The 12,055-nt window shown below is 42.1% G+C and overlaps 1 protein-coding gene across 1 annotated transcript in view; it reads left to right on the forward strand.

Moving 5' to 3' along the window:
• LOC117258890 (low-density lipoprotein receptor-related protein 1) overlaps positions 1–12,055 on the forward strand; it is a 122,361-nt gene that overhangs the window by 60,883 nt on the left and 49,423 nt on the right. Inside the window, exons 8-21 of the mRNA XM_033630109.2 lie at positions 1,286–1,508; positions 2,433–2,622; positions 2,722–2,865; positions 3,029–3,265; positions 3,462–3,642; positions 5,148–5,370; positions 6,216–6,405; positions 6,510–6,632; positions 6,942–7,082; positions 8,427–8,552; positions 9,225–9,341; positions 9,454–9,534; positions 9,625–9,792; positions 11,362–11,544. Of these exons, the coding sequence (XP_033486000.1) occupies positions 1,286–1,508; positions 2,433–2,622; positions 2,722–2,865; positions 3,029–3,265; positions 3,462–3,642; positions 5,148–5,370; positions 6,216–6,405; positions 6,510–6,632; positions 6,942–7,082; positions 8,427–8,552; positions 9,225–9,341; positions 9,454–9,534; positions 9,625–9,792; positions 11,362–11,544 (2,327 nt within the window). The remainder of the gene's footprint in view (positions 1–1,285; positions 1,509–2,432; positions 2,623–2,721; positions 2,866–3,028; positions 3,266–3,461; positions 3,643–5,147; positions 5,371–6,215; positions 6,406–6,509; positions 6,633–6,941; positions 7,083–8,426; positions 8,553–9,224; positions 9,342–9,453; positions 9,535–9,624; positions 9,793–11,361; positions 11,545–12,055) is intronic.

The following is a 12,055-nucleotide window of genomic DNA, read 5'->3' on the forward strand; positions in this document are numbered from 1 at the left end:
TTTATAAAAACAGTTATACTCGCTGAATGTGTAATGTCCGATAGCAAACCATTCCAGAAATGGGAAGTGAAAAATAACCTCTTGATTCATGCGCATTATTAAAGTTATGGTCATTACTACTATAAGAAAATTGATGGTAAAGGACATTTGGGATATTAGACCGTATTTCTCATAAAACAAAGCAGGGAAATAACCGCTCTGTCCTTGATCAATGAGCGATCTAAGGTTATGTTTATTCTGATGATGTCAGCGCTTCTGTTACATTTCAGAGCAACTTGTGCGGCTCTATTCTTGACTAACTGTGGTGTTTCCAAGTCTTTATTTGAAGCACTTAACCACACTAATGACAGTAATCCAAATGAGTAAGAACTAATGTTTGAATAATGTGAGAGATGTATTGTTGTGGTAAGAATTTAGTTAATTGCTTAATAACTGCCAGACCTCTTCCCATAACTGCTATAGTTTTTTCAATCTGTTTTGACTGCTTCAGTCTGCTGTCTAATAAAGTGGTGCAGGATGAGTCCTAAAACCGGCAAACGAGTTAGCATTTTAGCAATGTAATCAATGGGTTTTTTGAATGGGTTTTGGTTAGGTGCCTGAAATAAAGTCTGTGGATAACACAAGCTTAAGAGATTTTTCTACGACATGAAATACATCAGTAAATATGCTATTCATAAATTCAGAAGCCTTAACGTGACTAAAAAAAGACCTGTGCTAACAAGTGTCTAACTGAGACTAAAGAACGTCATCGTGTCGAACGTGGCTTTACAGCCTCCTTGTTGGGGTGACAAGGAAGTCATGCGATTGTGGTGTAGTTTTGTTTATAGCCCTAACTTTAGGTTTTTACCTCTGGTAATTGCATTTATGCTACAGAAATCATAAGTCATGTTTAATTGTGAAGTTTCTGCTGAACAAAATGTTTAAGAATCATAAACTTTTGTTTGCCACAAGTGTATTTTCTTCAGTAATCCAAAATCTAGTGGAAAAATCCCATTAGCATTTTGTTGAGGGAACCAGGGCGATGTTAACTTCCATGTTAGCCTGCAAATATGCGTCATCCCTTCGGCACTCTGTGTCACTCCAAGGAGTTTTGTTTCCTCTACTGGTTTCACAGACACTCCCTGTATGGACAAGTTCAGCTGTGAAACATTTGAAACATACATGAAGTCAATGAGCTGTTGCACAGTTTCTTAAAATCATATAATTTATTTATGAAATACCCTTTTCTGTCACCTTACCATTACTGAACCCCTCCTTCCTTTGTGCTCCTCTTCTTGTGCTACAGCAAAGTGTTCTTCACAGATTACGGGTCTACACCGAGGGTGGAGCGCTGCGACATGGATGGCCAGAACCGCACAAAGTTGGTGGACAGCAAGATTGTCTTCCCCCATGGTATCACACTGGACCTGGTCAACCGTTTGGTGTACTGGGCTGATGCCTACCTGGACTACATTGAAGTAGTGGACTACGAGGGCAAGAACCGACACACTATTATCCAGGGCCTGCTGGTGAGGGTTGAATGATGGTTGGAGGGGTGTACACACAGAAAATGCCAACTACACCCAAACATACACAGAGATTAAGTCAAACATATAGATTTTTAAATTGTTTGGCATTCTTTTAAAGGTTGAATGAAACAGCAATAGCCCAGAGTCCCCACTGACTTTTCAGTCTCCCCTTCTATAACACAAAACATCTGTTTTCCAAATCGGTCTCATCACAGATTTAATATCATCATCTTTAGAGGCAGTGCTGTTTTCCAGTTGTCTCCTATGTATCAAGGCAAAGAGAGCCGGCCTCTCATGAGGATAAGTCCTTTTTATTGCCTTGATTGATATTACTTAAAGAGTGTGTGATTTTCCTGGCTAGTGCCTCTCTAAACATATTAGTCTAGCCCTAGCGAAGCTTGGCTCAAACTTAAAGTGGAGTAATGATCTTAATGAAATCAGGACTGCAGTGATGGTGGTGGTGGTGGCGGCGTGTGTGAGAGAGGTGGGGGAGGTAATATGATCCCAACCCATACATCTTTCTGACAGTAGAGGAGAGCTGCACAGAATCTACCCTTATAAAAGTAAAACCTCTCTCTGTTTAACAGCAGATGGGAAGTGGAGCCATTATGCTGCCCTGTGCCAAGTTTACACAGACTCTCTCTCTCTTTATCTCTCTGTCTGTGTTTGTCTGTCTCTGTCTGTCAGAGATTTCTTCACTTGTTTTGAACCTGTCAAAATCTGTTTTATACTGATAAATAGTTTGTTAGGAAAGTTCCATCATGCAGAATTTAGCAGACAGCATTCAAGATAAAAATGTGAACACAAACGATATGACAAAAGCCATTAGTCGTGCACCATGAGCTGTTTCACTGAGTATGTCAGCTTTTTAGTAGCAAGACAACTTTTTAAATTTTGCTGCTTTATTGTCTTGCTGTATTTCAGATCGAGCATCTGTATGGGCTGACTGTGTTTGAGAACTACTTGTATGCCACCAACTCAGACGAAGGCAACCTCAACCCAAAGACCAGCGTGATCCGAGTGAACCGCTTCAACAGCTCCGACTTCCAGGTGGTGACACGGGTTGACCGGGGAGCCGCACTGCATGTGTACCACCAGAGGCGCCAACCGCAAGGTACTCATTCAAGAAGGCACTAAGTTTGACTTCCAAATTATCTGTCCTTTAATAACAGTTACAACTGTTTTGATTTTGTACCCCTTTCTCGCGGCTTAGTGCGCAGCCATGCATGTGCCCTGGATCAGTTTGGGAAGGCTGGAGGATGCTCCGACATCTGTCTGCTGAGCAACAGCCACAAGACCCGTACGTGCCGCTGTCGCTCTGGATTCAGCCTTGGCAGCGATGGAAAGTCCTGCAAGAGTGAGTACATCATGACTGAGGGAAAAATTTCATTTGACAAAAATGAACCCCTTCCCATTAGTTTCGGCAGTGATGATTGATGATGGCAATGAAGTAATGGCGGTTACGCAATCACTGGCAGAAGTAATGACAGTCAATCTTTTTTCTCCTTCTTCCTCTGCAGAACCAGACCATGAGTTGTTTTTGGTGTATGGAAAGGGTCGCCCTGGAATCATCAGGGGCATGGACATGAACGCTAAGGTGCCTGATGAATATATGATTCCCATTGAGAACCTAATGAACCCCCGAGCTTTGGATTTCCACGCCGCAAGTGAATTCATCTACTTTGCTGATGCCACCAGCTACATTATTGGCCGACAAAAGATAGATGGTACAGAGAGAGACACCATACTAAAAGAAGGTAAGAATAAAATGATAGCTTTGCACAGGTAAGCTGTGAACTATTCCTACTCTCTAAAAAAAAATCCTGGAATTCAGTGAGGAAAAGAACTCAGTCAGGTTATTCCATATCATTTCCACTTTATTCTCTTGATATTCATCCTGAATTGGCCACCTGATCGTTTCCTTTTCACCCTCACCCCTTTTGCTTATCTCAGGTATTCACACAGTGGAGGGGATAGCAGTGGACTGGATGGGAGGTAATCTCTACTGGACAGATGATGGGCCTAAGAAGACTATCAGCGTTGCCAGGCTGGAAAAGGCTTCTCAGACCCGCAAGACTCTCATTGAGGGAAAGATGAGCCACCCACGAGCAATTGTGGTGGACCCCCAGCATGGGTGAGACACTGGAGGGGAGGGTATTGTTATTTTAATGAGTATTCTTTTCTCACAAATGCTATGTCAAAGTTCGTAAGCCATTTATAATGTTTTGCTTAGCAGCATTCGACCTGTGTTAGGTGTGGGAATCTCAAGGCATCTCATGATTTGATTTGATTCAATTTGACTCTGATTCAGAGGGCTACAATGTGATTATTGAATAATTATGGATGCATTGTGATGCTTAAAATTTTTAATTTCTACACATGCTTTTTTATCTCTCAGTGCAGTTGTAACTTTTAAGATATTTTTGGGGCATATTTTGCCTTTAATTGATAGGAAAGCTGAGGGGGGAGAGAGAGAGGAATGACATGCAGCAAAGGGCCACAGGCTGGAGTTGAATCCGGGCCACTGCGCAGTCTTGTCCATGGGGCACCTGCTCTATCCACTAAGCCACTGAAGCCCCACTTGTAACTTTTAAAGCATAGTGTATTTGTAATAATTCATGATTAAAATAAACAGTTGTTTAATTTCATTATCTTATATTAATACAATAGTAGTCACAGATGGGAGAGATGTATCAACTGAAAGGTTACATTTTAAAATACTACTACTACTCCCTAAGTCCTGCCCCTTGTCACTCTGTCCTCCAATAACAGCTGAGCAAGTCTGGTGCCCAGCAGAACCTCCAGCAACTTTCCCATTTTACGTAGATATGCTGTGTGCTAGGCTCATCTATGTAGCACGAAGAAGTACCCTAATGAACTATCAACCACAATCTGAACTGCCTTTCCTGCATGATACGCAGACGGCACAGATGCATGTCTGGCTCATTTAGCTAGCTTAGCTTAGCGAGACTATGCTACTTCACACAGAACTATCAGGACACCACATTACACTGTCAAAAAAAAGAGTGTCAAAGAACCACCCGGCTTAATGGAACTGACATTGCCATTTTTCTTTTTGTCAAGCTTGTCCCACCTAGTAACAGTAACTAGGGGGGGCAGGACTTTGGATTGGTTGAATTATAGCCATAAGGAACATACAGCCTGGTCCTACAGCCGTGCAAAATGTCAAGAATTGGGCTTTAAATTTCTTATTATTGACTTTTTCGCATCAAGACATTATCTTTCAAGAGATTCTATGGATTCATAGTGCATTTAAGAATTAATATTTTTCCTCTCCTGTAACCTGTGTGTTACGATTAGTGTTAATACTTTTGATGTAGTGCCAGAGGATGGTCTGAGGGTCTGCTACCTGCAGCTATGTGGGCTGCCTGCACTGCAGATGTTTGTTGAACTCATTGGTTACATTGGTGTGTGGTAGCTGGTGAGTTTTCAGTGGATTTTTTGGATACTGTTTCCTTTGTTGTTGTTATTTTTTATTTATTTATTTATTTTTTGTGCGAAGTCCTTTCAAAGGGCATCAAAACTAGAAAGCTACACTGTGACGGCTCCAGCTCTCAAAGACATGTCTTATATCTCACACGGCTTTTGAACACGGTGATTCCCTTTCTCGTCTCCCAGATGGATGTACTGGACTGACTGGGAGGAGGACCCCACAGAGAGCAACAGAGGGAAGATCAAGAAAGCTTGGATGGATGGTTCCCATCACCAAGTGTTCCTGACCAGCAAGACAGTGCTGTGGCCTAATGGCCTGAGTCTGGACATTCCCCAGGGCATCCTGTACTGGGTGGATGCTTACTACGACCGTATTGAGCTGGTTTATCTCAACACCACTCAGCGAAAGGTTGGTAATGCAGTCAGCTTACATCCACACTAACATGTTTTAATTTTGAAACAAAGCTTTTAAAGGAAAACAACTTTTGTACACATTAATGTTTAAGTGCTGTCCATACTAACATGCCTGAAAATGCATATTACATGACCATTCATGTACACTGGGGGCGTACCATTGTAAACAGGAAGCTCATTTTATTATATTCTGAAGTTGGTTGCTTAGTTACAGGAAATACTATGGAGATGGCGAAAAGTAAGACCCAAGTTTTCTTTGCTTGGACTGATGATGAGGTGGAACTGTTTTTGAAAGTAACACATGAATATTAGGCAGTCAAGGCAGTGGCACACAGACTGGAAGTCAATACAAAGACAATACGGTGACATATTAGAGCGGTACCGGGTGCATTAATTATTACTGGAGGAAGCAGTGACGATGGAGAAGGAGTAAAGTTACCCATACAAGATGATAAAATCAGAAAAGGCATGTAGGTGTAGCTATAATGTGTTGGCTTGACATGTTGTTACTGCTATCAGGAAGCTAATGTGGGTGTCTGCGTCCTTGTTTCCAAAAGTCTCTGTTTTAACGGGGTTAGCAGAGTTTTCAAAGTTCTCCATTGTAGGGTTTCCAAAACACTGGAGTAGTGTGGACGCTGGGCGTAGACAGAGTTATGCATTTTAAAACCAAAATGTGTTAGTGTGGATGTAATCTTTGACTGTGGTGTATTTGTGTATTTACAGATCATAAAAGAGATACTACTCCACATTATTTAAAAAAAAGATCTTCAATTGAACATTTTCTTTGTTGGAACGCAGGTTATATTTGGAGATCTAACCTTTATCTCTTTCCTGGTTCAGGTGGTGTATGAGGGGCAGGAGCTTAACCACGCCTTCGGCTTATGTCATTACAAACAATTTCTTTTTTGGAATGAGTACCGTGGCGGCAGCATCTACAAACTGGACCAGGTCACTAAGACAGTCACCCTACTCCGCAATGAGAGGCCACCCATCTTTGAGATCAGAGTGTATGATGCACACCAGCAGCAGGGTATATCTCTCCTCTACTCCTTGATTCTCACTTAATGACTTGCTACTAAGTAAAATATGATGATAATATTCCACCTTTCTTCTTGGTTAATTTTTTTCTTGTAGGTTCTAATGCGTGTCGAGTTAACAATGGCGGCTGCAGCAGTCTGTGTCTTGCTATTCCTGATGGCAGGTCCTGTGGCTGTGCTGACGATCAAATCCTGGATGTCGATAATGTCACCTGCAAAGGTACTTAGCAGCTTTACCAGTAGAGAGGTTTCACCAAAGATCAATGTGGAAGGTTAAGGAAAATTCATTACTCAGCAGGAGTTGAGGCTGTTAAAGAATTCTAGGCTGTACTTTCCATTTGCAGGCTGTACTATACCTTGACTTTGCCAAATCTGGGGAGAAGTGTTATAAAACCTCCACCAATATTTTTGCAACTTTAAGAGAGATGAAAGTTGACCCAGGCACCAAAAGGCTGTGTTTTGTTTTGGTGCTCAACTCTTGTCTCAATGGCCCATCTGTTTCTCCTCCTACCCCTGATCTCATCTCCAGCCAACCCCTCCTACGTGCCCCCGCCCCAGTGCCAGCCCGGGGAGTTTGCCTGCAAGAACAACCGCTGCATCCAAGAGCGCTGGAAGTGTGACGGGGACAACGATTGTCTGGACAACAGTGATGAGGCCCCTGAGCTCTGCCGTAAGTGCGCCACGTCATTGTCATGGATACACAGCAACACATAGAAAAACACAAATTCAGTTTAAGGGTCTTAGCTAACGTGGACCGACAGGGCGCAAACTGCAGTTTCCAAGATTGTCTCTTTCCATGCAGCGTAATGTGGCTGTAATTTCACTGGCCAGCTTTCTCCTCATCAGGCGATAGTGAGAACCAGGGACTCATATTTTTCTTGGATTTTATTTTCTTATTTAAAGTGACATTTAAAGGGTGAGAGGATTATTTAGCAGGCTGACAGTGATGCTGATAGGTTTTCAATGTAGTGAGTCCCCAGGATCAACAGGAAATCATTTGAGTGGGTCTCCAATAAAATTTGTGTTTTTTGACGAAGTTGTTTTAACTTGTGTGTGATGTCATCTAGTTATAATTACACCCTGTGGTCATGTATGATGAAAATGTATCTGAGAATTAAACAAACAAAATCCGAAATCTGAAAGCTTTATTTACAAAACCATAGACTGTATATGTATCCTTATATACAGTCTATGTACAAAACATTATACAGAAGTCACATCTTCAGGCACCAAAGTCATCTACCCAGAATAAGGGAAATTGGATGTGATATATGACTGTAATATGTGATAATCATTCATAAAAATTTAAATAAGTTGTTATATAAATGTTATAGTTCATCATTTTGAGAAATATACTTATTCTCTTTCTTTCTGCGAAGAGTTTTTGTGTTTTCCTTTCACTCATTCAGACCAAAAATCAGAGTTTAACGTACAGATGGTAGGAAAATGGCGACCTGCCGGTGTAAATGTTTTTTCAACATGGCGCTCCCTAAACAGTAAAGCCTCATCAGGTCATCACTGACATGAGTCAATGCAGTATCGATCAGTGGCATAATCACATTAGCACAAGATGGTAAACATCATCGGCTCATCATCGAAATAAGTTAATACAGCGTCTGCTGTCACAGCAGATGTTGTGAAATAAGATAACAGTAATGTCTGTAGTAATATCCAACATAATTGTGAGTTTGGGTTCATTATATGAAACTAAAACTATAAGGTTGGTGTTTACATGCAGTTTCCAGGTACCTTCGCACTGTGCTGCCACCACCACTGCCTTTTAAAGGCAGTGGTGGTGGCAGCACACCGAGCTTCAGAGAGCAAGGGAGAACTGCCGGTGGTTAGGTGACAGATCTGTGCAGAGCACAAGAACAAAAACACAGACACATCATTGACAATATGATAACAGCATCTGAAACATAAGATTGACTGTCAGTGGTCTTTGTGACATAAGAAATACTTAAAGAATAAGTAAGTAAAGTCATGAGATGCCACTTCTGTTTTCTTCCCCCAGACCAGCACACCTGCCCAGCTGACCGATTCAAATGCCAGAACAACCGCTGTATCCCCCTGCGATGGCTGTGTGACGGCGACAATGACTGCGGCAATGATGAAGATGAATCCAACACCACCTGCTCTGGTATGAACAAAGCTGGAATTCTTTGTAGCTAGAGGAGCATTACAGTTTTTCATTCATCATTTTATTTTTGATTTGATTTCATTATCTGTGTTGCAGAATGGGCAAATGAACATGCAGTACAGTACTGTATGATGCTATTGGATGATTAAAGTTATCAATAACTAGTGAAAAAATGGTATTACAGAGAGGAAGCATTTATGCTGAGGATAAGGGGGAAGTTAGAGAAACACTAGACTAAACTTTGGGCAGGCAGACAAGTTGCAACTCAAGCAGACGTGTTATTTTTGAGTTAATTCAGTTACGATGAGTGCGGGGGATGCCAGCATGAATTCACAAACAGCCCAGGAGTATTGATCTGCAGCATCGATGATAATAGGCTGGAACACTGCGATGGTCCTTGGCTTACAGTGCTGGTTGCTTTTATAAGAGCTGCCTCGGTGTATCAAGTAAATTGAAGGAGATTAGAAATTGTCTTTAACTTAATTAAGATAAAGTGAATGTTTTGTTTTGAGGTTACAACTGTTTGAAGTGCTTTTTGTAGCAATAGACTATGGGAAATTAGCTTGTCAGCGTTTGTTTAATGGGGATGAGTTATTGCCAGTTTGAATCAAGGATAATGTAAGAGGAACCTTTTACAGCACTTACCTTTTTTACACCTTGTTCCCCTGCCAGCTCGCACATGCCCACCAAACCAGTACCCTTGTGCCAGTGGGCGCTGCATCCCCATCTCCTGGACGTGTGACCTGGATGACGACTGTGGAGACCGCTCAGATGAGCCAGACTCCTGTGGTGAGTCTCAACTGCAGCTTTATATTGTTGCTTTTTCTCTAATAACACATTTTAGTTCAAGCCAACAAATGTTCTTATGATTTTAACACATCCTGTGTTGACCCCTCTTCAGCCTACCCAACCTGCTTCCCTCTGACTCAGTTCACATGTGCAAATGGTCGCTGCATCAACATTAACTGGCGCTGCGACAACGGTAATCATCTTCTGAGACTTCCCTCACCTTCTGTGCAGTTTAAAACAATCCAGTAACTGAAAATAAAATCTTGTGTGTGCTCATGTACAGACAACGACTGCGGGGATAACAGTGACGAAGCAGGCTGCAGCCACTCCTGCTCCAGTGTCCAGTTCAAATGTAACAGTGGCCGCTGCATACCAGAATACTGGACGTGTGACGGCGACAATGACTGTGGAGACTACAGTGACGAGACTCACGCCAACTGTACCAACCAGGGTAAGGAACAATTAGTTCGTGTACCAAACTGAAATAGCTCTGCTCTGGGGCTGCACAATTAATCAAAAAATAAGGGAAAACACAATATGGCAAGCACAATATCCAAATCACAGGAGCTGCATTTTTTAAAGAGGTAAAATGTGCCACAATATATCATTATAAATGAGGCATTGTGGTGCTAGAGAGAACCCAGGCCTACTAATCATATTCCAGACAGAAGGGAACATGCTTTTTTTGTACAGACCCCAGTGAGAATCACATCATCATCATTTTATGTTTTTTTTCGGTGAAAATAAAATGCAAAAATTCCAATTCCAATGAAAACCATGACTCATATTACAGTAGCATTATCTGTCAAAATATTAGTAACATTATTTCTTTGGCTTATCTTGCAGCCCTATTCTGCTCTAAGAATTGTTTATTTTACGGCATTGTTTGTACTCATGCCAGCTTTGCCTGAGTCGAGCTTTCATCACACCATGTATTGTATTTCACTGTGTTCACATGTTGCCGTTTGCATTTGTAAAGAGGTTGTCACAATGAAGATAGGATTGCCCTCCTCCCCGATGTGTTTCCTCTGTTCTGCATGCCCCAGCCTGCCCTCTGGCTTCCACTTATCATTTACAGCAAATCCTCTCTGTTGCTCTGTTCAGGATGTGATTATGTTTTGTGGTTAGATAACAATTAAACTCTTTCATGGTCTTGTGCAAATGGCACAGATGTTTTGACTCTGCTGCAGTGATATGGACTTACATGTTCTGAGTTGAAAATAGCTGGTGGCCACGCTTGGCTGATTTGGAACATTGAGTTTTGCTGGTTAACCGCTCTTTGTAACGACGACTGAGGCAGCGTCATACCACAACTGTCGCAGTCTTTCTTCAGCCTGCCTAGAAACATACGCTCCTGTTCCCCGTGTGTGTTCTGGTGTTGTATGTACGGTTTGATCCATGCAAAAATGCAGCCAACTGCTGTCAAGTCCCAGCATGCAAAAACGGGGCCCAGCGTGACCTGTTGGTCTAATGAGCAATCTGTGCTGTGTGTGTGTCTGGCTGTGTGTGTTTGTGGTCTCTCTTGGCCTGCCGTCTGGAAGTCATTAGCTGAAATAAAAAAGCAATACTATCGCCTTCCCCTCCTGTATATTGTAGTCCTGCGCTGAAAGGTCCCCGGCCCATTTCCTGCTTAAGCCGTGCCAAGAGCTGACCTTTGCCGTGAGGGGATGTCATTGTGCCACCTCCCCACTGGTGCCTTTAATCTGCCTGTGACATCAGCCAGTGAGCTCTGTGTGTCATTGTTGTTTGATTTGGCTCAGTGTCAGGTTGTTAACCCAGCGTCCCAGCATACCTACGCATTAATTAATGACTAGAATGGCCTATTCTTTGTTCTCTCAGTTTTTGGCCAAGTGTGGTGTGTGGTCTGTGCAAGTGTTGTTTGCTGCTTGTGATTCCAGTCTAGTTATTTTTCAGTTGCTGATTTATACTGGAGTTTTATTGCTTCATTGACATTGGCCTAACTACCCTCTATCTTTTTGTTGGCTGACTATCACACTTTGTCTTATTGTTTTCTCTCCAGCTACACGTCCTCCAGGTGGCTGCCATGTAGACGAGTTCCAGTGTCGGATGGACGGTCTGTGTATTCCCATGCGCTGGCGCTGTGATGGTGACACAGACTGTATGGACCTGAGTGATGAGAACAACTGCGAGGGTGTGACCCACACGTGTGACCCAGCAGTCAAGTTTAGCTGCAGGGACTCTGGTGAGGATGCTTTCAGATGGCTCAAGTACCAGATTGTAGGGCGATGAACCTTTCTGAAATGTTAATACAAATAGGTTTTTATTCTCTGACAGAGTAGGTCAAAGGAATGAAAGAGTTAGTGCTTGTTTACCTCGGAAACTTGCGGTGGAAAATTGATTTGCACATGCGTCATTCAGCTAGTTTGTAGCTAGTTTAATTTGCAGAAAACTGGATACAAAAAGGAACTTTCTTACCATTGCTTCTCATTTGGCGAGCAGTATTATATTAAATTGGATAGCACAAGCTTCCTTCATTTTGGACTCTCCAGTTCTCTCCATTCCCTCAAAGGTCAGCACTATCAAGATGATTTGCAAGTGGTCAAAGACTTGAATTTGCAGTTTAGTTCACCAAAAGTTTAATTCACTTTGCCTTCCTTAGCAAATCCACTGATTGCAGTAATTGGAGTGGATTGGTTTTTGGTATAAATGCTGTTGTGAGCAAAACCAAAAACTTGCTTAAAACTGATCTCTGA

This window comes from Epinephelus lanceolatus, chromosome 8 (assembly GCF_041903045.1).
Source record: "Epinephelus lanceolatus isolate andai-2023 chromosome 8, ASM4190304v1, whole genome shotgun sequence".
Taxonomy (NCBI): Eukaryota; Metazoa; Chordata; class Actinopteri; order Perciformes; family Serranidae; genus Epinephelus; species Epinephelus lanceolatus.